The sequence below is a fragment of the Hoplias malabaricus genome, chromosome 4 (assembly GCF_029633855.1).
Source record: "Hoplias malabaricus isolate fHopMal1 chromosome 4, fHopMal1.hap1, whole genome shotgun sequence".
Classification (NCBI taxonomy): Eukaryota; Metazoa; Chordata; class Actinopteri; order Characiformes; family Erythrinidae; genus Hoplias; species Hoplias malabaricus.
In genome coordinates this window covers 9462055-9490052 of record NC_089803.1, presented here as the reverse complement: position 1 = coordinate 9490052, position 27998 = coordinate 9462055, and the positions used below count along the sequence as shown (strand labels likewise).

Here is a 27998-nt window from a genome sequence, read left to right as displayed (position 1 = left end):
TTGCCTAGGGCTCCAATTTGATGATTGCTGGCTCTGGCCCTTACAGGAATGAAGGTGTTCTTCTCCAGGAGGTGGAGCTTTTCCCTCCTCATCCTCATGTTCACAGCTGTGGTAGCAGGTAAGACCCGCTCCTCTTTAATCAATAAGGCACCCACTTTGAGTCTTAGGTTGTGTATCAGTGAGGACTGAGGATGTGGGGGGAAGGTGAAAGTGGAGCCCAAACCTATGGTGAGACTTCAGTGTAAGAACTAAGAATAAAAACATCAAGTGGGAAATATAAACCTGCACGTTTGAATATTTCATGGGTGAAAATAACTCTTACGAGCGCAGAGCGGGGATTCGTGTGCACACTGATCATAATCTACCTCTCAATGTGTCTTTATTTTTCAATGTTTTTTACCTTTGAGGGGCAAGCTCTTTTCTATGGAACACCCTTTGAATTTTTATGCCTACATTGACACATCACTTTTGGTATATGGGCTGTACGTCGTGGTCGTATATGGGCTGTACGTCGTGGTCGTATATGGGCTGTACGTCGTGGTCGTATATGGGCTGTACGTCGTGGTCGTATATGGGCTGTACGTCGTGGTCGTATATGGGCTGTACGTCGTGGTCGTATAGGGGCTGTACCTCGTGGTCGTATATGGGCTGTACGTCTTGGTCGTATATGGGCTGTACGTCGTGGTCGTATATGGGCTGTACGTCGTGGTCGTATATGGGCTGTACGTCGTGGTCGTATATGGGCTGTACGTCGTGGTCGTATAGGGGCTGTACCTCGTGGTCGTATATGGGCTGTACGTCGTGGTCGTATATGGGCTGTACGTCGTGGTCGTATATGGGCTGTACGTCTTGGTCGTATATGGGCTGTACGTCTTGGTCGTATATGGGCTGTACGTCGTGGTCGTATATGGGCTGTACGTCGTGGTCGTATATGGGCTGTACGTCTTGGTCGTATATGGGCTGTACGTCTTGGTCGTATAGGGGCTGTACGTCGTGGTCGTATATGGGCTGTACGTCGTGGTCGTATATGGGCTGTACGTCGTGGTCGTATATGGGCTGTACGTCGTGGTCGTATATGGGCTGTACCTCGTGGTCGTATATGGGCTGTACGTCGTGGTCGTATATGGGCTGTACGTCGTGGTCGTATAGGGGCTGTACGTCGTGGTCGTATAGGGGCTGTACGTCGTGGTCGTATATGGGCTGTACGTCGTGGTCGTATATGGGCTGTAAGTCTTGGTCGTATATGGGCTGTACCTCGTGGTCGTATATGGGCTGTACGTCGTGGTCGTATATGGGCTGTACGTCGTGGTCGTATATGGGCTGTACGTCGTGGTCGTATATGGGCTGTACGTCGTGGTCGTATATGGGCTGTACGTCGTGGTCGTATATGGGCTGTACGTCGTGGTCGTATAGGGGCTGTACGTCGTGGTCGTATAGGGGCTGTACGTCGTGGTCGTATATGGGCTGTACCTCGTGGTCGTATATGGGCTGTACGTCGTGGTCGTATATGGGCTGTACGTCGTGGTCGTATATGGGCTGTACGTCGTGGTCGTATATGGGCTGTACGTCGTGGTCGTATATGGGCTGTACGTCGTGGTCGTATAGGGGCTGTACCTCGTGGTCGTATAGGGGCTGTACGTCGTGGTCGTATATGGGCTGTACGTCGTGGTCGTATATGGGCTGTACGTCGTGGTCGTATATGGGCTGTACGTCGTGGTCGTATAGGGGCTGTACGTCGTGGTCGTATAGGGGCTGTACGTCGTGGTCGTATATGGGCTGTACGTCGTGGTCGTATATGGGCTGTACGTCGTGGTCGTATATGGGCTGTACGTCTTGGTCGTACATGGGCTGTACGTCGTGGTCGTATATGGGCTGTACGTCGTGGTCGTATATGGGCTGTACGTCGTGGTCGTATATGGGCTGTACGCTGTGATCATACGTTGTGATCATAAAGCTCTACGTTGTGAGCTCTACGTTGTGGTAATGTGAGCAGGTCATTTGGAATGTGGTCGAGGAGCTTTCACAAGTTGCAGAAGTGTGTGTTTGGGTGGGTGGGGGCATTTTGCCTTCTTTTTAAACATCCAAAATTTTTCTAACAAAGACGTCAGTGTAGGCATAAGGCCCAAAGGGATGTCCATACTTTTCCATCTGGCTCTTTCTGTGCTTTAGAGGATTTCCTGTGCGTGGGTTTGAAATGAGGAATGCTACAGTGCTGTTGGCCATAGACAAAGAGGGGCTGGAATTTTAGGGGAGAAACCTGTCACTCATTTTCTCATCAGCAACTGCTATTGACTGTCAATCACATTTTGCATTTGTCCATCACAGATTAGATCGAGCAGTTCGTCTCTTTTTCATCAGCCTATCTGGAGCATATTTACAGCACAGGCCTCGTCAGTGAACTGTGAGGAAAATAAACACTAAATAAACCTTTATTAATTGTAATGGAGGTTGAATGTTTAATCGTGATATTGGTTTGCGCTCATATCGCCCGGCACTAGGTGCTACACCTTACAGCTGTTATTCAGTGTTTGTGTAATAAAGGTAATGATCATAAATAAAACTGCAACTAGTCAGACTTCACTCTGAGCTCCTACATGGCTCTTTACACGTTCACGTTTAAGGGTTCATCTCTATAAACGTAAGAGTGCTGCAGGTGGGTCTTTAAAGAACTTTCAGAAATGGATCTGTATCACTCCAAAAAGGGCTCTGCTGTTGTTACAGAACCTTTATTAGTCACACATTGAACCGTTTTGTTAAGAGAGTGGACTGGACCAGGTTTGCTGACATTATTCAGACGGATGATGAAATCTTTATCTTTTGATCTTTTTGAATTTCATTAATAAAATCACAAACAGTGACTTGCCCTGTGTAACTTTATTAGAATGGATACGAGTGTAAAATCACTGTGATTCATTGCTTCTCAGATTCCCTTTTGGTGACAAAGGCAGGTTACAGCAGTGGATACACTCTGGAACAGCTCCTCTTTCTCCTCTACGCTCCCATCACTTTACACAAGACTGCTTTCTCCAATTTGAAAAACACCACACTGTTCAGACAGACAGTTTTTACCATGATAGTCATTTACAGACACAGATATAGAGTGGGAACTATATTTGAATTATTTATATGTAACCCTTCTAACTAATTAGCACTAATAATAATTTTAATAATAATAAGTTTGTTTATTTGAATGCCTACTGTGCTCTTTCATTAATTGATAACCTCTGTTTGGTCTCTGGTTGTATATCATTTATTCCCTGAGTCTAAGGAAAAAAGGTGGGGGGAGAAGGAAAAAAAAGAGACGAGATGAGAGTGTGTGAAAAAAGTTTCTGTTGTTTTGGTGCTCAACGGAATAACTGTAGTCCATGCAGTTGTGTTGTCATCTCTATCACACTAAACTGTAAATGTGCTGTTGTAAAATGAGTGGAGAGATTGTATTATTCTGTTATTACTGGCACTTTATTGTCGAAAGTGTATAAGTGACTCTCATTTATGTGCTTGCTAACCTAGTCCAGGATAGCACTAAGCCTCGTGGAACTAGTGAATGTCGGACTCGTTTAGTCAGTAAAACCAAGTCTTGTACTTTCTGAAACTCCACAACAACCAGTTATCTAGTAGCTCTACCAACGGAGCCAACCAAACTTCCACAGGCCTCATGGGAGACTGAACTGTTAGCCTAGCCACTCCAAAGGTAACCCCCCCCCCCACTATTACTGCAGCAGAGAAAGAGAAAGAGACAGAGATTTTTTCTATTCATTGTATTTTTATATTTTTTCATATTAATGAAAGGTGGCACGGTGGTGTAGCAGGTAGTGTCACAGTCACATAGCTCCAGGGTCCTGGAGGTTGTGGGTTCAAGTCCTGCTCCATGACTGTCTGTGAGGAGTGTGGTGTGTTCTCCCTGTGTCCGCGTGGGTTTCCTCCGGGTGACTGTCTGTGAGGAGTGTGGTGTGTTCTCCCTGTGTCTGCGTGGGTTTCCTCCAGGTGACTGTCTGTGAGGAGTGCAGTGTGTTCTCCCTGTGTCTGCGTGGGTTTCCTCCGGGTGACTGTCTGTGAGGAGTGTGGTGTGTTCTCCCTGTGTCCGCGTGAGTTTCCTCCGGGTGACTGTCTATGAGGAGTGTGGTGTGTTCTCCCTGTGTCCGCGTGGGTTTCCTCCGGGTGACTGTCTGTGAGGAGTGTGTTGTGTTCTCACCGTCTCCGTGTGGGTTTCCTCCATGTGCTCCGGTTTCCTCCCACAGTCCAAATACACATATTGGTAGGTAGATTGGTGACTCAAAAGTGTCAGTAGGTGTGAGTGTGTGAGTGAATGTGTGAGTGTGTGTGTTCCCTGTGAAGGACTGGCATCCCCTCCAGGGTGTATTCCTGCCTTGTGCCCAATGGGCCCTACCGCCAAGGAGTTTTCCTACTACCTCAGCCACCTCAGCCCCAGTGATAGACGAGCCCCCCCGTGATCCCCAAACTCTACTTCCTCTGTGGAAGATGTGCTGGTGGGATTGAGAAGATCCTCAAAATATTCCTTCCACCGCCTAATGACGTCCCAGATTGAGGTCAACAACCCCCTTCCCCCACCATATACAGTGTTGGTGGAAAACTGTTTCCCCTCCTGATTTGCCTGATGGTTCTTGGAGCTGACTGAAAGTCGTTTTCCATGCTTCCCTCCACCACCGAGTGCAGGGATTGCCATCACGACAGGCACCGACAACCTTGCAGCCACAGCTCCGCCTCAACAATGGAGGACCGGAACATGGCCCATTCAGACTCATCGTTAGCGGTCTCCCCCGGGATGCAGTTGAAGCTCTGCCAGATGTGGGAGTTAAAGATCTTTCTGACAGCTTTTTCTGCCAAAGGTTCCCAGCAAACCCTCAACACACATTTGGGCCTGCCAAGTCTGTCCGGCATCCTCCCCCGCCATCTGATCCAACTCACCACTAGGTGGTGATCAGTTGACAGCTCAGCAGCTCTCTTCACCCGAGTGTCTAGAACATATGGCCGCATGTCAGATGATACGTCTATAAAGTTGATCATCGAAATGTGGCCTAGGGTATCCTGATGCCAGGTGAACTTGTGGACACCCTTATACACACCCTGGCTCTTGGAAAGTAAGCCTCCAATCTACTTTCAGACTTTGATGGTTATTTGATCCAAGTGGACAGTCTACTCTCAGTGACTTCATCAATGCAGAAGTCTGTATCTGTGGCTGAATTCACCCACTTCACGTCACTCAACGTCACCCAATGTTGCTGACTCTCAGTGAAAATGAGTGACTTCCGGTCACCTTGTAACTTTTGGTGCTTTCAGTGATAAAAATAAATCTACACAGCAATACGTAGTTTCATATAACCAAAAGCATTACCACACACACACTATACACTACACCGCAGTCTACAGCCTCCCATGTCTTAATGCCCACTACAGTGCCTTGCGAAAGTATTAATATGCCAAAGTTACCTTATTATGCCGAAGGACCTCTCTTTGTTCAGAGACATCTCCAGAGAAGCCAGATGGGAATTTCAGATAATGGAGAGCACGTCTCCGGATACGTAAGGTCACATGGTCTCATGTCTCTCATGGCTCATTGGTTGGTACTGAAAGTTTGCTGGGATAAACAATAGCCTTTTTTAGAACTTAGGGTAATAATTATCATAGAGATCCCTCATTTATTAATCTCCCTGTTCCCTCATGTATCGCAGTAATCCATTTCATTATATTTAAAAATCCCACGTGTGACTACACTGCTCCTCTTACCCACAACGGAAGTCCCTCGATTTATAATGTTCATCCCACATGCAAAAAACACACAGGAGTTCCACCCTTCCTCCCGACTCAGTACCCATTTAAGCAGACACTACAAGCCTCACAGCAGAGTCCTGTGGATCATCAGCACTACACTGTAGAGGAATCCCCCCACAGCTGTGGAAAGGACAATCTGGATCATGCAGAAGAGATGAGAGATGGTTTTAGGAGAAAACTAAAGAGTCACAGGGAGAGTTCAGGGAAACTGGAGAGTAAAGTCTCATCTGCCTTCAGCTGTAACTGACCTCAGAGTGAAGATACTTTTAACATCTAATCTATTTATTCTCTGTTCCCCACAGATAAACACACTCTGTTTTACCTCTTCACCGTCCAGTCTGAAGAGTCCTCACACAACACCTACCAGTTCAGTGAAGAGACTCTGCTGGACGACACGCAGACGGACTCCTACAGCAGTCGGGACGGTATCAGGACTCCTAAACAGAGCTGGGTGAAGGAGATAGGGGAGAGTGACTGGAGAACAGGAACTGAGAAGCTGAAGTTTGAAGGACAGTGGGTGAACAAAGTCTTCAGACACAAAGCATCAGGTGAGAATATTAATGTATCTCTTAATTTATGATTTCATAATCTTCATGAAGAGAAGAGTTTGTAAATCCTACTTTTTAAAGAAGCTGTAATTGAGAAAGAAATGGTGAAGGTCCTGAACCTCACCATAACAGAGTCTACCTTAGGCCTGAGTGCATTAATGTGTGAAGAATGGGTAATGAGTGCGGTGTTCAACAGGGACTGGGTTTAGTGTCTGTGTGCAGCTGATTGTACAGTGTTGAGGGTGTGATGATGATTCCAGGTCTTCTCCTGTTTCAGAGCGTCATGTTCTTCAGTGGAGAAACGGCTGTGAGGGGGAAAAGCTTCCTGACGGCTCAGTGTCAACTTTAAACTGCATTAATGAATACGGCTACGATGGAGAAGATTTAATGTCTTATAACTGGACCTCGAGACAGTGGTCAGTCTCAGTGAAGGAGGCCCAGGAGACGGTGGAGAAGTTTAATTCTGGAAGTGGTCAAGATCCTGCTCTGAGTTGTCAGGACTGTGTGAAGTGGATGAAGGTTTATTTACCGTACAGTCCTCAACACACACCCAGTGAGTATCTGGAAACTTGTCGTAATCAGAGTCTGTGATTTCACTCTCATTAATAACAGCAGGAGCAGTAGAGTCCATATCAGTGTTGTACACACCACAGCTGTGTGTTGGGTTCTCTGTCTTCACACACACACAGTGAAGATAAACACAGCATTAAAGTCAGTTTCAGCAGATTTTAAAGCCCTCCTTAGTTCGGTGTGTGAGAGTGATCAGATGTGAAGGGGCTGTAGAAACAGATTGTGAAAGTTCCTCAACAATGTTCCAAATGACCTGCCCAAATAAACCCACCTTTCACACATTTATTATTCCAAACACAACTTCACAGCTGTGTATAAGACACATGATGGATATGCAGCCCCAGAAACAGCTCACATCACCACAACGTAGAGCAACTTCTGTCTCAAAATCCTGTATTTAATATTTTAACAATTGCCCTAAACCCTGTCATAGTCAGGGAGTGTGTAGCACAGTTTCCCTGTTTACTGTTGCCATGGGAACTAAGGAGGGCTCCACATTAAAGTAATGCACTGACACTTCACCAAACACAGTAATATCCTTTATGTAGTAATGTCATTTACAGGCACCAAGTTTTACCACACAACACCACCTCCCGACAGCATCCCAGAAGAGCTTTTGTCTCGTTCCGTGCTCTATTTTTATTGACGGCATTAGTCTCTGCCCTGTGTCCAGTTCAACTCTTTGTTCCTCCACATATCAGTTTTGAGAAATATTAAACACCTTAAAGCATTAAACCCATTGTTTCCTGTCCCCACCGCGGTGAACAAAGCTGAGCTGATCAGTTTCTCTAGAACAGAGCATTTCACACCAGTCACCACTAACATTTACGCTGTTAAACATTTAACGAATCATTTAACCACGCTGTTAAACAGGCAATATATTTATTTCAGAGCAAGTTCCTTTAAAATCTATTTGACTGAAATTAAATTGTTGTATCTGCACTGTTCCTCTCTGCAGCTGTTCCAGATGTGTATGTGTTTGTGAAGAAATCTCAGACTGAGTCCAGCAGACTGACCCTGACTTGCCTGGCCACGGGCTTCTACCCCAAAGACCTGAAGATGAGACTGAGGAGATTCACCACTTCACTCCCTGATCATCTACTAACATCCTCAGGAGTCAGACCCAATGGTGATGGAACCTACCAGCTGAGGAAGAGTGTGGACGTCCAGGAGGAAGATGCAGCAGGATACGACTGTTCTGTTTCTCACGTCTCCTTCAGTGAAGCAGTAATTACACCATGGGGTAAATATATCAGTGTTTGTAACTGTAAACCCTGCCACAACGGCAGATGTGTCCACACCACACTAACAATAACCTTCATTCCTGTAGGAAACGGGTGACGAGATCAAAACTTCACTGTGTTTCTCCACTTTAATCAGTATTAAACACTACATCAGTGTTACAGGTGCAGATGCAAAAAGAGGGTCAGGTCAAGTCGCCTCGTCCCAAACAGGATATAAACATTGACGTTTCAGTTAGACTTCCATAAATCTAACTGTTTTTAAATCCAAACTCAAAATGTATTTCTTTCACCTGGCTTTCAGCATCTGTTGAGAGGTGGATTGAAGGGTTGGTGACTGTTTTAATGTACGTCTGATTGTGCTGTGTAAGTGCTGACTGGAGGAGTCTACCTTCTTGTAAAGCACTTTGGCTTTAAATGTCCTATAAACAGTGATGGAAAAATGCAAACTAACAATGTAATGAGTAAATGTAAACTAACACTGTAGTCAATACGTAGTGATTATGATACAGAATATGCCTTTTGTGGAGAGAAAAGTGCTTTGTAGTTAATGTCACTTGGGAGTTTGTTCCAGAGTTTGATGCAGAAACAGCAAAGGCACAGTCCTTTTAAAGCTTGTGACGAGTGACGAGACAAAAGTGACAGTGAAACAGGTGCACAACCATTCAAAGCTTTGAAAACCTTAAATAAAATCTTCTGCTGAATTCTGTAATGCACTGGGAGCCACTGTAAAGAAGCCAAGACTGTGGTGATGTGACGTCTATTCTTTCTGACAGTCAATGATCTGGCAGCGCTGTTTTGAACTAGTTGTAGTTGTGAAAGATATGCTCCATTAATCCCATGAAGTACAGTGCAATCAGCCTTGGTCTAATGGTTAGAGACCTGGTTTACTACCATAAAATTGCCGGTTCAATCCCCAAGACCGGCAAGAACATCCATGGCTGAAGTGCCCTTGAACTGAACCCCCAAATGCTCTCTGGGCTCCGGGGATCGCTGTCCACCGCTCTGGGTGTGTGTTCACAGCCCCTGGTGAACTAGTGTGTGTGTTCACTGCCACAGATGGGTTAAACACGGAAGACACATTTCATTGTACATTGTAAGATGACAAATAATTGCACATTTCTGGAAAAAACAAGACCCAAACACTTCATTTATTTGCTTGTCAAATTTTAGATGAGAATCAAAAATCATCCCTAGATTCTTAACTTGAAGCTTTAAAAAGGGAGTTAAGGAGCCACAATTTACCTCTAAGCTCTTAAATAAAGTGATGGGACCAAGCAATACAACCATGGGCCATCCAATCCTTAACATCCATGATACACACATTGAGTCTGTCTAAAGAGCAAAGACTTCCTGGCCTTCCTACATCAGAGGTAGATAGAACAGAAAATCATCAGCGCAACAGTGAAATGAGATCTCCATGAATAATTTGACCAAGTGTTAGCATGTAGAAGGAGAATAGAGCAGGACCTAGTACAGGACCTTGTGGCACTCCAGAGGTCATAGTCGCTGAAGCAGAGGAGTGCTTATCAGTATTGACTGAGAAGGTTCTATTTTTAATGTTGGAAATGAACCAATCAAGAGCCAAGCCATTAATTCCAACAGTGTGTTCCAGGTTCTCAGTGAGTATAACATGGTCAACACTGTCAAATGCAGCACTCAAGTCCAGCAGGACCAGTACAGAACAGTGTCCAGAATCAGAGATAAGTAAAAGGTCAGTAGTGACTTTTAGAAGAGCAGACTTTGTACTATGAAATGCCCTAAAGCCTGATGTAATCCATTTTCTCTACACTGAGTTATTGGAGCCTTTATTAGGAGGTTATTGTAAGATCCATGATGTTCTCATTCAAGCTCATTTAAACACTGATCAGGGGTCAGTCAGTCAGTGACTCAGTAAGAGTCGTCAGCTCCTGTAGACAGACTCATAGTGCAGGAAACATTTAGTGCTGGGATGGGACTGATTTTCACCACTGCTCTGTTTACAGACGGAAGCTGCTCCAACTGCAGGGACAGAAGAGTGACTGTAGCGATTGTAGTTGTGATCTCACTGGTTTTACTGGGTGCAGTCGTCTTTATTTTTCTTTGGAAAAAATATAAGACTGGTGAGTACAGACCACATCCACAGACTCTGCTCAAAGACACACAGTTCACTCATTCATTATCTGTAACCCTTATCCAGTTCAGGGTCGCTGTGGGTCCAGAGCCTACCTGGGATCATTGGGCAGTAGGCAGGAACACACCCTGGAGGAGGCGCCAGTCCTTCACAGGGCAACACACACACTCACATATTCACTCACATCTACAGACACGTTTTTAGTCGCCAATCCACCTACCAACCTGTGTTTTTGGACCAAGGGAGGAAACCCACACAGACATGGGGAGAACACACCAAACTCCTCACAGTCGAACCCACAAACTCCAGGTCCCTTGAGCTGTGACAGGGACACTACCTGCTGCACCACCATGCAGCTAGCAGAACAATTGCAGTAGTCTTTCCTGGACTAATGTGAGCTGTGTTGGCTTCAGCAGAGCACTAGATGATATTTCTTCGGAGAAGTCCTTCCTTCAGTATCTCGGCTGGTGAGATATTCGGACCAGTCACTAGCCAAGTCAGGAGCAATCCCGCTGTGTTCAGTGCACATTATAAGGTTGATCTCTTGGCCTGCTGCTTTACCCAGTGTTACAGATGCAGTTCTGAATAACAACAGCCTTGTTTCTGTGTGATCCATAACATTGTACAGGATGGTGTAAACCTGCAGGGCATTGCTGCCTGACTCACCTACAACAGTGCCTTTACTTCAGGTGTGTTCCCTGGAGGGATATCCAGGGGGATCCATTGTCCACACCTATGTGGGTCTAGTTGGGTCGTCAGCTGGGGACCACCAGTCATTGATTGTTTTGCTCCTGTAACCCCCGTACATCTCCTGGTGTTGCCCTGCCACCCCACTTCCACTGGACGTACTAGAGCTTTCCAGCCTGCCTCCCTGCACTCGGCTGCCAGGTCGGAGTACTTGGTTCGCTTATGCGCCGCTTCAAAGCCCTCCTTCTACAGGATAATCAGCTCAACCAGGAGGACCACATTACGAGGTCTGGTCAAGGGATGTTTCAGTGATCTCACTGGGAAAATGTAGCTGCCTTCCAAGGTCAAACACCATCCGCCATTCCTTGCTGAGAGAGAGTAGTCTTGCAGAGTCTTTGCATTGGGGGGTTTACACCCTGCTGGAGTAATTTTACACCTCTATAACTAACCAGTCAACTAACTTTGTCAGAGTCCAGTGCACCTCTCCTGGAAGATTTTTGAACAAATCTAGAGATAAAACATTTCCATCAGCACCAGTATCCACCTTAAAGTTACCTGCTGCTCCTCTGAGTAATGTATCTTCATCATTAATGTGTTGAGTGCATTTATCTGTGCACATTCGAGACTGCTCCCAAATAATGAACCCACAACCTACACAGTCTCTACGGCTTGTGCGTTACACATTTTTACAAAGTGATTATTTTAGCCACATGCTCTGCATTTCACACCATAAGCTGGGCATGCCCTTGGGTCCTGCATTTTTCCTCATCTCCACATCACTCCCTCTTCCTCTGTCTTAACTCTCCACACTGAATACAGCGCCCCCTGCAGAAACTCTACCTGCTCTGTGTAGTAGTCACATGACCATTACGTAGCCAATAAACGTCCACTACACTTACACCGCTGGTTCTGAACCTTGTAATTATTAAAAATCTAAAGCTGCAGGTCTCTTCAAAACAACGATGAAGGAACATTTACAGTAAAATAACCACATTTACCTCTGTTCTCTGTAGAGGGCGAGTTTACTCAGTATCTCACTGAACAACAGCAGGTCATTAGACCGGGACCGGGGGGGACTACTACAGACCACTGTATTTTACAGCTTTATTGTCTGCAGTGGATTTGTTTAAACTCACTGTCAACATCAGAGGAATCTGAGGAATGGATTTCAGCAGAAACCTTTACATTTGTCTGATTTTAATTTGAAATTACATTTCATTTAAAACAAATCTAACAGGAGCTGTGTTGTTTTTCAGGTGGAGTCAGCAATGGTCAGTGACCACAGGATCAACAGTCATTTCAGACCAGTACAACTTAAACTACAACAGGAGAAAAGTGGAGTAAAGGAAGGGGTTCAGCAGTGTGTCACAGGGTACTCCTGCAACTGAATGAAACTGAAAGTGAACTGTAAATATTTTAGGGCTGAAACACCCTGTGAAAGACTGCGCCCCCTCCAGGGTGTGCGACCAGTGCGACCCTGAACTGGAAAAGGCAGGAACACACCCTGGAGGGGGTGTCAGTCCTTCACAGGGAGAGACACGCTCCATGCTGTTTCAGTCCTAAAATATTTAGTTCACATGGTCTCTGAACCCCCTGTTAATCACCTGCTGTGGGGAGTTCACACTGTCTCGTAGGTCCCACTACATCAGACAAGAAAAGTGCCTGCATTCTCTCAGGGTTCTTCTGGAACTGGCTTTGCATTCTATGAGTTAATGACTGGACCCAGGCTTAACTTTGTTGTATAATGATAGTAGAAACACTGTCTCTTAAACTAAACATTAACTGTTACACTGAATTAGATGCCTATGCTGTAAGCTATGAGCTTGTCGTCTGACACTAATGTAGATTGTAGGGATTCTATGAAACACTTGAGCAGAATCCTGTAGGTTTTCAGGTAAAAATCTGTATGAAGTGTGTTCACACCTTTAGTCTCAGCTCCTGCTAAAGAAGTCAAAGTAGATTTCAACGCCACGCCCCACGTAAACATTTCTGCTGTTCTCCAAAGCAGCCTCACTTTCTAAAAGGGCTTTAACTTGCACTTTATTTAAATACTCAGCTCTGTTGTTGTTGGCCTGGAAACTGAACCAGTCACCCACTGACATCAACCTCACTTCTCTAACCTCAACCTCACTTCTCTAACCTCAACCTCACTTCTCTCACTTCCAGGTCAAGGCTGCCACAAGCCTTTTTTTTTTTTTTAAGCCTTTTCCTTTAAATGAAGTGTAGGTCAAAGCCTTTTTACAATGTGACGCTTTGGAGAACAGCAGAAATGTTTACATGTGGCAGGGTGCAGAAATATAATCATTTGACTTCTTTAGCAGGTGTTGAAGGTTCAGAGTGTGTACACACTGCCTCCACATTTATAAAGACATTAATTCATAAGATCCCTGTTCAAATCTAAAGCTTGAATGAAATATAATTGTACTAAATAAACTTGAATCAGTTTTAGGATCAGTATCAACACCATAGACTCTCAGAGCGATATAAACTCTGAACCATAAACACTACTGAGGTATGGAAAGGTATTTATTCTGTTTTTGGTTTGAAACATGAGCATTAAATATTTACGTGTAAAGGTCTGATGTGTGTTTGATTGCCCTTATGCCCTTTAATCTTAAAAGGTTAATTTTATTAATTTAAGATTTAGGGTTTAATAATTCTGTACTTTCCCCAAGGTGAGAGTCCTCTGTGTGTTCTTTGTAGTGATGGGAATTTCGGCTCTTTTTGGGGAGCCGGCTCTTTTGGCTCGGCTCTTCATAAAGAGCCGGCTCTTTCGGCTCCTAAATGGCTCTTTGTTTTACCTTTTGTTTTCCACTGGTACAGAACAATATTACCTACATTGTACATGACTATATGGACAATATATTATTATTATTATTCAATATTAAAAATAATAAATAGTGTTGCAATGGCCAATTGTTTTTATGGCTGTCTTTTAATAACTCACTGATTGGACTCACACATTCAATTGTATAAATAACTGGATTTTTATTTAAACACCTTAATAAAATATCACTTGTAAACTCTGAAATATAGCCAATGGAACCCAAAAGGTAGGTATTACAAAATAACTTATTAAATTAAATAATCATCCATTTCTGATTAATAAAATAAACAAATACAATGGAACCTATACTAACCGACTTTCCAAGATACGAACCAGGCATTTGAATATTTTGTTTGCCTCCACCAACAAACCATGAGTCTAGAAACGCTCCGCTGAGCCGTGAAGAATTAAAACGTTCTTTTTGGACCGTTCCCAAAGTAATTAAAATTTAGAAAATATCAAAAAGTTCCAAAATAGAACCTTCCTCCTCAGGGAGGCGTGCTCGTTCCGGAAGTTTTACAAAGACCAGTCGAGTGAAGTTCAAAGCAAATCAAAGTATTTATTTTAATACTGGATCCAGGAGAACTAATACATAAGAAACGCAAAGTGCCCTTTCCACGCAGAGTTCTGACTCATCGCATCTGACTCCACAGTTTTATACCCCAAATGACGAATACCCTGCTGGCAAGGCGTTTCTGGCTGATTAACATATATTAATATGCATAATAAGACATGTTAGTACTCATGTTTCTCGCGTGCAGGTTTCCCATGCACCTGTGACCCCAAAACACTCATCATGCCCTTCTGACTCTGTAGGTTTTGTTTCCCACACTCCTTTTCTGTCACCAAGATTCAGAGGAGTCACTAATGGACTTAAGGTCACTGAGATGCCCTAAAGTTCAACTCCCCCTTTTGGCTAACACTTGTAATTTATGTGTTTCTTAAGTGCAGATCTGTTCAATGTTAGAGGTCTAAGAATTTAGAAAGGTGCTAATACTGAGTCAACATGCCAGTTAGTGTGCAGATTCTAAACTGTTTAAATACATGGTTAAATACTGGTTAATCATTCATATGAGTACATATAAGATACAAGATTTCACACAATTATAAATGCTTAATTTTAACTAATCATTTAAGGATATTTGTCCACTAACACAAAGTAATAAAATTGTTTTCTACAACAATTCCCCCTTTTGACCTGTCCAACTGACAGGTCAATACATTTAGATAAATGGTAAGCAATTAATGTTAGATTGGTCTGCCTAGGTTACCCCCGGGTTGGTGAGTGACTTAGGTAGAGCGTGATGGCAGATTGTGGTGGTAGCGGGCAATTACACCGCTCCTGTTGGGAGTGGACACCTCTGTCCTACCACTCACCCTCTGGACTAAGAGATTACAATGAGCCCTATATGTGTATGTGTTAAAGTGTATTCTTCATCCGTTGGTAGGGATCTGCGCTGGGGGCAAGGATAGACTTTCCTTGTCGTGCCCCTGCCTCAGGGGATTATTCTGCCCCTATGTTGGTTGAGGCTGCTTGATCAGCCTCTTCTGAGGTGTTGTTTTCCTTCAGTGAATGTTTGATGTTAGGTGTCGGTGCGGCTCTGCACTGTGTGAGGTGGTACCACTATAAGCCTTTACCCTTCAGCCGGACTGCACAACTGGTTCTCTCTGTCACCTGGTAGGGTCCTGTCCAGCGAGGTTCGTACCACTTCCGCTTGATGACCTTCAGGAGGACCCAGGGTGAGACTGTCACTTCTGGATCCTTCTCCTCCGTTTCTTCTCCTTCTCTCCTTTCCTGCACCTGTATAGAGAAATCTTTACAAACAGCTTTTAGTTCTTCATATAGCTGTCGGTACTCTGCTTGACGTGGTTTCTGTGGGGACGCAAGCGCATTGTTGGGGCCCGGAAATGGCATGCCTCTCACTAATTCAAAAGGAGTAAATCCTATAGTTCTATTTACTGAACTACAGACACTAATTAAAGCAATTGGAAGGACCTCAAGCCAATTCATGCCCGTGGCCAGTTTGATTTTTTGCTAATATGGTTTTCAAAGTTTGATTCATCCTCTCCACCTGACCTTGTGAGGCAGGATGATACACACAACCATAGCTATGGCGCAGCCCCAACGACTGCTCCACCCACTGCAGTGTTTTGCTCGTGAAATGACTCCCGTTATCTGGAAAAAATTTCCTAGGAAACCCATGGTTCGGAATCCAACAATTAATCAGAAACTTACAGACTGATTTTACATCTTCCCTCAGAGTGGGGACTGCCTCTACCCACCCCGAGAATCTATCTACAACGACCAGGAGATATCTATATCTCCTAATGGGGTCAATCATATCTGTGTAATCCATTTGAATCTCATGTCCATGAGAATCTGGCAATGGAAACCTTCCTGGACCTAGTTTAAATGCTTTTGCTACGTTCTGAGTGTTACAAATCTGACATTTAGTGATGTAATCAACCACTAATGCTGACATGTGTGGGTGCCACCATTGTTTTAGATTTTCCAGTGTTTGTTGTTTTCCTATATGTGCCACTTCTAATGCTGAAATTACTGCTAGCAGTTCTGCGTTCCCCCTTTTTCTGAAACAGTACACCATTAATCACAGTGTCTGTTTCAGAAACATCCATGTAAAAAGGTAGTGAATAGTCAGGTCTGGCTAAGTCAACTGCAGCAGATAAGGCTTGTTTAACATCTATAAACGCCTGTTCTGACTCCACCGTCCAATTGAGCTTACCAGACAAATTTCTCATCCCTAGATATTTCACCATGTCCCTAAGAGGTTGTGTACGTTCGACAAAGTCAAGAATCTATTGTCTGCTGTAACCAGTCAGTCCTAAAAATGCTAACATGTCTTACACAGTCTCTGGTTTTGTGTTTATATTGGGGAATCCAAATTGGTTGTGTAATATTCATACAAAAAGAGACAGGTGTTTGATTAGTATATCCTACATCATCTGGTCCTATGGACCACAATGTGTCAGGCAGTGATGCCAATAATACCTCCATCTGTAGATAATCAGAGTCCTCACAACCATGGTGTCTAGGCAGCATTCGATGGTGCAATGTGACTTGGATGGATGAGTTATCAGTGATGTGATATGTCTGTGTAGACTGCGAAAACATGACACCAGGCAGCTGGGTCCGGAACCAATCCGTGGCCTCATTTGCTCTTTTTACCATAGGGCCCAACTGCTTGGCCTCGTGTCCTGGATGGAAGACAGTTTGTACCAATAATGTTGTTGTGGTGTTAGTGAGACAGGAGATGCCACCCCTTCAGGACCCACATAAATCCCTGTGGTATCAACCGACCACTGTGTGCCCTCTAATTCTGTTTGAAAAGCTTCATAGTAAGTTAAATCTCCCCCTACATCATAGAACAGGGTGACATGGAATGGGTCGGGCGGAGGGACGTAGGGTGCCATGGCTGTAATCCAAGGCGACCACTGTTGGAACAAGTCAATTAGTGGTGGTGACGGGTCCGTCTGTCCAGTCACTAAACCCCAGTAATTTATTTAAGATGCTTTTGTAGATTTGTAGATGCTAACTACATTTCATTGGCCCTGTACTTGAACTCTGCACAATGACAATGAAGTTGAATCTAATCTAATCTGATAAGTGCTGGTCAGGGTTATGCAGGAAAGATCCCTGAGCAAGTGGTCCACATTAGCCTCCTGGCAGCAGATGGACTCGTTCGCAGACGGCATTTCAGTGCAGTGATCATATGTGCACCAGCTAGTAGTGATGACAAAACGAAGCTTCATGAACCAATGGGGTTTTTCAGCCAAAGGGTTCATTACTTGAAGCCTCATTGAGTCGTTATATGATGTTATATGACAGATTATGACAGATTAAATTAATCCTGTTTAAAATATACTAGCCATAGGTCAGCGCTCAGCTCACTATGTTATGAATAATTCAGATGAAACGTAGGGACTACGTTCACAAAGGATTTATGTTTTGTGTCAGTTACAGTGTGTGATGTAAATCATATCATGAATATGTAAATACGCTCGGATTTGAGGCTTCCCACTGGCGAAAACCTTAAGAAGCGTGTAAACGTGTCATTTTTGGTCACGTTATCACGACAAAGTTTTATGGAACGCCTTTGGTCTCTAAACGTGTTGGATTCTCCGTGTTAATACGTAGCTTATAATTTCTCAAGTTATGAACATGTTAACGCGTTAAGTTTTTGTATTTCGTGAATCATGATGCTTTACTGCCACCTACTGGTGTATGGTGTTATTGCTGAAACAACATAAAGCCTTAACTTACCAAATAACGGAAAAAAATCCAGTTTAATGTTCTGAACAATGCTTTATGAGATTTTGTATAAACATTATACATATTTAAATATAACACATTGCTGAACGTATATATAAACCCCTCACTTCAACCACCGCAGAATTTACTGCTGAAAAGAGCAGTTTTTTGGTTCAGATTCCATTTTGAAGGAGATTTAACCTCTCATGTTTTTAATGTATATTTAAAAGTAGATACACCAAATTAAATAAAACATGAGTAAATGAATGTATCTTTGAAGATATTATACATGTTTACAGAAAGAGGAGGATCTGGAAAGTTAATTTCACTATGGGTTTGTATTGACACCGTATTGTTTAGCAGTATGCTTGTCAGGGTGTGACCAAAAACAAGGCTAAGAGGCACATTGAGGAGTCACGTCTAGACATTTATTGACTCTTGCAAATTTAAAGTTTATGCAACAAGCTCAGCTTCTAACCTGTGAGCTTGAGAGAACAGAAAAAACTGAGAGCACAATCAGTCCTCTCTTAACACCATAGATCAAACCATTTAACATTCAAGGTACATTCCCCATTACATTAACCATCACAAGATTTCAATATTAAATATAAATGGAAAAAATGTTGTAAAATACCCACTAGCTCTTTGTACAAACATGGTTTACCCCCTAGAAAGGTTCCAAGTATTAGAGTCCAGATTACCCAGAATTCTAGGCTTTCTATAAAGACATGCTCAGTAAGCCTGCACTCCCTCTAAACCAACACCCACTGACCCACGCTGCAGACATGGCTCCTGGGAATTAAACAAAGAAGTCAGCAGAAATGTTATGGTGAGATCAATAAAAATGTTAAAACTGTCCCATCTTATGGTCTGACTCTTCTTTATTAGCGTGCACAACCAGTTCAGAAAGGATACGTTTAAAAGATGTTGAATTATTGACCATTTACCTGAAATATAGGATTTGAACAGGATTTTAACCTTTTATGAGCTAATCACTTTAAATGATTTTTTAATGAAAAACATTAACTTTAAAATGAGTAAATATAACCAATGTATACATTCTGGGCAATCTTAAAATCACAGCTAGGGCTATTACTGCTATGTACCTAACAATAAACAATGTACTCTGAACTTGTGCTGAACAAATTAAAATTCATACTTCACTCCCTAAACACACTGCATGCCTTATTCTTACATGTGGGGACCTTAGTGGGCCATCACAATGCTATTAAAAGAATGCACATAATTTATCAATGTGAATGAATTACACCTCAGTATGTGTCTCACACAGTGAGAGAATAGTGATGTTTGTTTGATGTAAAATTATGAAAAGCTTTAGAGCATGTTATGAATTAAATTATATAATAATAATATGCATGTTTAAAATCTTAAGGTATTAAACATCAGATTATTTTATTGTGAAATATAAACTTCCAGTTGCCATATTATGCACATAAATATTCAGAGGAACTGAAAGTTTCACTAAAACCACCAGTGCAGCGTAAGGAGAGGCAGTAATAACATGAAAAGGCTTCGGCACGTTACGTACGGGTGACATTGGCATACGCCGATGACACTGACATCCATTTTTACATTGGCGTAAACTCCACTTCATTGTTGAACATCTGCCAGTAGCCTAAGTTTAGCTAGTACATGGATGTTTAGGCTATAACTAAGACACGTATGCTACTAGCATGGAAACGGACCAAACAAGTAACATGCTACAAACATAGCATCCCATGTTCGCACACAGTCCACTGTCACTTTGTTTATGGACAACTGAACTACAAGCTTTTCCCATTTTAATATCACGATATATGTCTGCATCAGGCACAAAAATCCAAGAACTGAAAGTCATTTATAGGTGCCAGCACCTAGTGGTAAGGTGATACATCGCAGTGACACAATTTACACCTCATCTGATACACCTCAAATGATAATTCTGACTAGTCAGAATGTGATTGTAGATATCTTACATTATTATTCTGACTAGTCAAAACGTAGCTGACATACACAGCCCATTTTAGCGTCATGTAAAAGTTGCCAGGTCTGCATATTATAGTGGACTTGGGTTTTACATTTGCAGTAATGTCACTTACAAATGTTTAGTCGTGGGTTGCTTTTTTGAGCTTGTTTTTAAAATGTTATTGGATTTTTGAGCTTGCTTCATGGAGATAATGCCCACGGAAATAAGCCAAACGTGTAATATTTCCACGGTATGGTCATGCCATCTATTGGCAACAGAATGCGTCATTTAAGGTGGAAGAGAATATCTGAATAAGAAGCCAACTTCAGCACTGTAGATTTTTTTTCTGTATTTCCCCCAGTCCCTGACATGTAAATAAACTTATAAACATTTCTCAATGATGGGGCATCGGCTGGTGTTATTACGATGTAAGCGACTTTACAGAGAAATAAGCCCACATTCGGTTAAAATGAACACATCTGGCAACTGTTGCGGCACATGGGGGATGAATACACACACTGAATTCAGATATCTGAAAATGTATTTTTGACTAGTGGAATTTAAATTTGAGATATCTTTAATACTAATTCAGGATTTATGACTCATCAGATGACTCACTGATGTCATTAGATATATTCGACTATGCAATATATATCTTAAATTACTGCTCTTAGTCAGATTGTAAATGCAGATATCTTAAATTGTGATTCTGACTAGTCAAAATATAATTGTCACTAATCAAATCTCTGTTGGAGATATTCAGTTTTTAATTAAAGATAGAAGTTATTTAATGTTAAAACGACGTGTCATACTGGCACCTATAAATTACTTTTCAGTTCTTGGATTTTGTGCCTGACGCAGACATATATCGTGATGTTAGAAAGGGAAAAGCATGTAGTTCAGTTGTCCATAAACACAGTGATAGTGGACTGTGTGTGACTATGGGATGCTAGCATGTTAGCTAGCTAACTACTTGTTTGATCTGTTTACATGCTAGTGTCATATGTGTGTTAGTTATAGCCTAAACATCCATGTACTAGCTAAACTTAGACTACTGGCAGATGTTCAACAATGAAGTGGAGTATACGCCAATGTAAAAACCAGATGTCAGTGTCATCGGCAAATGCCACTGTCACCAAAGTAAAAATCGATACCGTTGGCATATGCCACTGTCACCTGAACATGAGGTACTGATGCCTTTCCATGTTATTACCACTACTGAGTGTAAGTGTGGTTTGTCTTTACTGAATTTGGTACATAAATCAGATACAGCACTGTTATGAGTTAAAAGTTTCTGGAGTTATAAACGTACACAGGAACCAATCATAATGCAGTATAAGGTGTGTATTAATTGTTTGTGATTTGAGTTTTGGTAAATGCCTTCCTCCAGTGGAAACATCCTCTTGTCTTTAGTCTCTTTATGGATGACTGTAAGGATTCACCTACTAGAAGGTTATATTCCTTGGAGATGGTGCCCCTATCACTACAATCCATAACCATTAACTCTATCTCTATTTTGTCCAGAATAGAAAAGTGATGGATTTTGTTGAGTTCAATTAAAGTTTCTTATTTGTAAATATTTGAAAAATTACTAAGAGATATTGTGTATTCTTCATCATCCATTTCTACAAATGTCATCAGATGGTCACTGTCAGGGTCTGAGCTAGATTCTTCTTGTAGCTAGGCAACCATCCACCTGTAAGCTATGTTGCGTTTCTTGCAGGAGTCCTCCACCCTGTGATTCAAAAGTTGCTTAGTGCAGTACACCGGAAGAGGACCCACCGTAGCTGCAACAGAGACTCTATTTTTTCTTTTACAGCTTCGTGGAACATCACAATCATTTAGAAGCTGTAATTTTAAGGTAGAAATACTACATAATGTTCCTTTAAAAAGCTTAGAAGACAGAAAATCTCAAGATTATGAATATGATCATCATATGGCACTACATATGGAACTCTTAATGCTTCTGCGTACAAAATGATTTTGGACAATTTCATGCTCCCAGCCTGTGGGAACAGTTTGGAGACGGCTCCTCCCTGTTTCAGCATGACTGGGCACCAGTGCACAAAGCAAAGTCCATAAAGATGTGGATGAGTGAGTTTAGTGTGGAGGAACTGGACAGACCTACACAGAGCCCTGACCTGAACCTGATAGAACACCTTTGGGATGAATTACAGCAGAGACTGTGAGCCAGGCCTCGTACAACATCAATGTCTGACCTCACAAATGCACCAAAAATCCCCATAAACACACTCCTAAACCTTATGGAAAGTCTTCCCAGAAAAGTTGAAGCTGTTATATCTGCAAAGGGAGGGCCTTTGTCATATTAAGAATGGGATGTCACTCAAGTTCATATGTTTGCAAAGGCAGGAGAGTGAATACTAGGGTGACCAGATGTCCTCTTTTCGCTGGACATGTCCTCTTTTTGGGACCTAAAAAATGTGTCCGGCTGGGATTTCCTAATCTCCAAAACTGTCCCTGATTTTGCCGTCCACAGTCTTCCCCCTGTCTCAATTCTTACAACTAGCCCTAATCACTTTCTTGAAGTGTGCACTTTGATGACGTATGATGACGTTGTTTTAGGTGAGCAAAAGGGGCGCGACAGGATCAAGGGTTCAGGGGGTCAGAGCTCAAAGCAGAAATGGGACACACTTCGCCACGTGCACCTGCTTGTTCTTACATCACTTTTAGCCAAGCTCCACATCACATCATTGTAGGAGCCTCAAACAGAAATGTGTTGAAAGTTGTTAAGAAAGTTTAGTCTCTTCTTCTTCGTATTTGGAAGCGTTTCTGTGTCACACGAGCCTTTCACTTTCTGCTCTGTATTTTACAAAACTGATAGTCGTCACTTCTGTCCCTATAACAACACAAATACACGGACACACACCTGACCGTTACTGACTTTCTGACAGTTTATCAAGTTACATCTGCAAAGTTTTTCTCTTTAACATATAATTTAGAAGCCCCCTCCAGGGTGTATTTCCGCCTTGTGCCCAATGATTCCAGGTAGGCTCTGGACCCACAGCGACCCTGAATTGGATAAGGGTTACAGATAATGAATGAATGAATATACTTTAGAAGAAAACAGGCTCCTGATCATTAAAGTCAGGACAGCGGGGAGACTGAATTACAGCTCTCACATACAGCACGTTTTTATCAGACAGACCTTTTAAAATATGAAATATAAGTATTTTTACATAAATGTCTGGATCCTAGTGATGCTCTGATCATTTATGAAGTCTATATTACTCCTGATTGATAAAATGTGGTGCTTATTTTTAGTAATGTTTAAAAAAACACAGTTAAAAGGTAAAATCATCAGTTTCTGTCATGATGATGAGTTTTCTGGTGTAAACCAGTCGCTTTAATACAGGACTTCAGTTTTGAAGTGTGGTATGAACAGAAAATAACAGGTTTCCATGATAATAAACTGTCAAGAAATGACAAAAATATTGTTTTATTAATTTTTGCTTAGGGCCAAATGTTGAATGGAAAGAACAAAGGCCTTTGTTCTTTATCTTGTTAAAGAATATCTGTTTGTGTATTAAATTTCAGCAGCATAGTGGCATGGTCATGGAAGCATTTGTGCTGCCAACCTACCCCATGTGTCCTCTTTTTTTGAAAACTCAGATATGGTCACCCTAGTGAATACTCCAGTCCTCAGTGGAAACGTCCTCTTGTCTCTAGTCTTTTTATGGATGACTGTAAGGATTCACCTACTAGAAGGTTATATTCCTTGGAGATGGTGCCCCTATCACTACAATCCATAACCATTATCTCTTTATCTCTATTTTGTCCAGAATAGAATAGTGATGGATTTTGTTGTGTTCAATGAAAGTTTCTCAATTGTAAATATTTGAGATATTGTGTATTCTCATAAACACACTCCTAAACCTTGTGGAAAGTCTTCCCAGAAAAGTTGAAGCTGTTATAGCTGCAAAGTGTGGACTGTTGTCATATTACACCCTATGGGTTAAGAATTGGATGTCACTCAAGTTCATTTGCTTGCAAAGGCAGGAGAGTAAATCCTTTTGTCAGTGTAGTGCATCTGTCAGATTCAGTTCTTTCACAAAATTGGGAATAAACCTCTTTTAAAATGAGACCGGTCTACTCCTGAGCTGCTGTACCTCGTCACCAAACCATGGTCTTCCCTAAGGAGAGGACGTGGAGTAGTGATGTATCGCCCCAAATTGTCGTGTAAAGGAACAGATTCATGAATCAAAGACTTCAGTTTGGAGCGAAACAAATGGGTCCAGCTACAAACTGATTTCATTTCTGTTGAAATGAAACACCTCTAATGGTACATCACCCATCTTTAATGGTACCTGCAATTATAAAATAACTATGGCATTTAAAAGCAGCCAAATCCCCTTTTTTCAATTGAGGCACCTTCTGTCTGAAACATAATTAAAACATAAAGGCACAAGCAGTGATTCAAGCATATTATTTGCTCAAAGATGACCCATATATATATCAGCATATGACCTTTCCTTTTGCTCTGTGGAGATGGAGTGTGAGGGGGAGGGGTATCTGTTGAGTGGGGCACCTTTTGGTCTGCAGAGAGGTGAAATGGGAGAGGGAGGGGTATCTGCTGAATGGGAGATTTTCTGCAGAAATGTCAAGTTGGAGTGAGTTCGCTGAGACAATACAGAGCTCACTCTGGGGTTTGAATGTACAGGTGCACACACACATCTGAGCATGAACTTGTCACTGGATTCCTACCCGATTTGGACATACGTGGTATCAGCAGAATCTTAAAAACATTAGTTCTAAGATTATATAAAAATAAAAATGGAACTTTCATCACTGTGTGGTGTCCAGTCTCTTCTCAGCAGAAGTGCAGCCAGCATTAAAAAAATCAAACATGTACAACTATAACTCAGAAATGCTTTCCCTAAAGTTTGCTACTGTGTGTATGTATTAATTATGGGACTCTGAAGGGATGATGTTGGATCAACTGCGTCTCTAGATTGTGCTGTAATCAACTTATTCAGGCATATTTTCTTGGTCAAATTTTAGTGGAGGTGTGAGAATGGACAGTGAGTGTAGAAACAAGGAGGTGGTGGTAATATTATGGTTGATCAATGTATGTATATGCAGCATTTCTGAGTGTGTGCTCTGTCGGCCTCTAATACTCACTGTAGACGAGGAGACAATGAGGAGTGTGGAGCTCAGTGTGTGTTTGTGTGATAATTACTATAAAACAATGAAACTTACATCACTGTGGTTTCCAGGCTCCCTAAAAACAACTCTGCAGCCAATCAGACAAATAAAGCTTTAACTAAAAAAAAAAGGCTTTTGCCATATGTTACATAAATGCACAAGCTCATTTCTCATGGGTTTTTGTTGTTACTGCATCCCTAGGTGTCGCTTTAAACAATAAAAACATATGCAACCAGTTACTGTCCAATTGTTGTACCAATTGTTGAAATGTTGATGTGCATTTTGATCAAATTTCCACACTATTTCAGACATGCACACGTGTACCAGTTATGGTTTGATCTGGAGAGGACAGTGTGGATCATGCAGAAGAGACGAGAGATAGTTGTAGGAGAAAACTAAAGAGTCACGGGGAGAGTTCAGGGAAACTCTCAGGAGTAAAGTCTCATCTGTGTGTTCAGCTGTAACTAATCTCAGACTGAAGATACTTTTAACATCTAATCTATTTATTCTCTGTTCCCCACAGATAAACACACTCTGTTTTACCTCTTCACCGTCCAGTCTGAAGAGTCCTCACACAACATCTACCAGTTCAGTGCAGTGACTCTGCTGGACGACACACAGACGGACTCCTACAGCAGTCGGGACGGTATCAGGACTCCTAAACAGAGCTGGATGAAGGAGATAGAGGAGAGTGTGTGGAGAACAGGAACTGAGAAGCTGAAGAATGAAGAACAGTGGGTGAACAAGGTTCTTCAGTTACAGTTGGAGGCCTTCAGACACAAAGCGTCAGGTGAGAATATTAATGTATCATTAAATTTATGATTTCATAATCTTCATGAAGAGAAGAGTTTGTAAATCCTACTTTTTAAAGAAGCTGTAATTGAGAAAGAAATGGTGAAGGTCCTGAACCTCACCATAACAGAGTCTACCTTAGGCCTGAGTGCGTTAATGTGTGAAGAATGGGTAATGAGTGCAGTGTTCAACAGGGACTGGGTTCAGTGTCTGTGTGCAGCTGATTGTACAGTGTTGAGGGTGTGATGATGATTCCAGGTCTTCTCCTGTTTCAGAGCGTCATGTTCTTCAGTGGAGAAACGGCTGTGAGGGGGTAAAGCTTCCTGACGGCTCAGTGTCAACTTTAAACTGCATTAATGAATACGGCTACGATGGAGAAGATTTAATGTCTTATAACTGGACCTCGAGACAGTGGTCAGTCTCAGTGAAGGAGGCCCAGGAGACGGTGGAGAAGTTTAATTCTGGAAGTGGTCTAGATCCTGTTCTGAGTTGTCAGGACTGTGTGAAGTGGATGGAGATTTATTTACAGCACAGTCCTCAACACACACCCAGTGAGTATCTGGAAACTTGTCGTAATCAGAGTCTGTGATTGTGTTTTCCACCAAACAAACCACTTCCTGTGACTTTCTTTATCGTTTAGAAATTAGAAAACACAGCTCTTTACAAAAATATCACTAGGAAATAAATACACACTGAAACACATTTCTTTCTGAAGATGAGATTTAAAAATGAATTCTGTCTGAGTGTTAGTGTGTATCTGAACTTTTCCTCTCTGCAGCTGTTCCAGATGTGTATGTGTTTGTGAAGAAATCTCAGACTGAGTCCAGCAGACTGACCCTGACCTGCCTGGCCACGGGCTTCTACCCCAAAGACCTGAAGATGAGACTGAGGATATTCACCACTTCACTCCCTGATCATCTACTAACATCCTCAGGAGTCAGACCCAATGGTGATGGAACCTACCAGCTGAGGAAGAGTGTGGACGTCCAGGAGGAAGATGCAGCAGGATACGACTGTTCTGTTTCTCACGTCTCCTTCAGTGAAGCAGTAATTACACCATGGGGTAAATATATCTGTGTTTGTAACTGTAAACCCTGCCACAACGGCAGATGTGTCCACACCACACTAACAATAACCTTCATTCCTGTAGGAAACGGGTGACGAGATCAAAACTTCACTGTGTTTCTCCACTTTAATCAATATTAACTTCTATAATTATTGGTAAAACGCCACATTACATATGTGTTCTGTCTGATACAGTTCCAGTTCCACTGTGTACAAAAGGTTTTAGACTCCTTTCAGTGTCTCTTCTGAAGTCAAGGCTGTTAATAGTGCAGTAAAATCAGCTGATCCTGGCTGTTAGGACTCGTGCTGATGGGTTCAGATCTAGTTAATGTTCACTTGATGAACTCTTGAAGCAGTTTTCCAGTTTAATTCTGGTGCAGGTCTCAGTGTTGTTCTTGTGCTTGGCGACTGTATCCTCACCTGGAACAATAAAAACAGGTAAACCAGGCTGTTTATAGAGTGAGAGGAAGAAGAACACCACTGAAGTTCTAGAGTCTGAGCTCAGATCCATTTCCTCTACACTGAGTTATTGGAGCCTTTATTAGGACGTTATTGTAAGATCCATGATGTTCTCACTCAAGCTCATTTAAACACTGATCAGGGGTCAGTCAGTCAGTGACTCAGTAAGAGTCGTCAGCTCCTGTAGACAGACTCATAGTGCAGGAAACATTTAGTGCTGGGATGGGACTGATTCTCACCACTGCTCTGTTTACAGACGGAAGATGCTCCAACTGCAGGAATAGTCTGAGTCCAGGAGAGAGAGGAGGAGTGATTGTAGGAGTGATCTCACTGGTTTTACTGGGTTTAGTCGTCTTTATTCTCTTTAGGAGAAGACGGAAGACTGGTGAGTACAGACCACATCCACAGACTCTGCTCAAAGACACACAGTAAACACTGAAAATCTACTAAAACATGCAGTTTTCACGTAAACGGCTGTGAATCGTAGAGAAAGTGAGCTCAGAGTCC

The 27998-nt window shown here is 42.4% G+C and overlaps 2 protein-coding genes across 2 annotated transcripts; both read left to right on the top strand.

Annotated features, from left to right (window-relative positions):
- On the top strand, nt 1–22729 carry LOC136694897 (BOLA class I histocompatibility antigen, alpha chain BL3-6-like). The gene is made up of 6 exons (XM_066668725.1): nt 1–118; nt 6093–6338; nt 6616–6873; nt 7281–7301; nt 7867–8151; nt 22596–22729. The coding sequence occupies exons 1-6, from the start codon at nt 49–51 to the stop codon at nt 22727–22729; spliced, it is 1014 nt and encodes a 337-aa protein (XP_066524822.1). The 5' UTR covers nt 1–48.
- A 1424-nt stretch (nt 22730–24153) lies between these two features.
- LOC136694896 (HLA class I histocompatibility antigen, alpha chain E-like) lies at nt 24154–26556 on the top strand. The gene is made up of 3 exons (XM_066668724.1): nt 24154–24181; nt 25699–25965; nt 26243–26556. Exons 1-3 carry the CDS (start codon nt 24154–24156, stop codon nt 26554–26556), a joined length of 609 nt encoding a protein of 202 aa, XP_066524821.1.
- Nucleotides 26557–27998: the final 1442 nt, after the last annotated feature.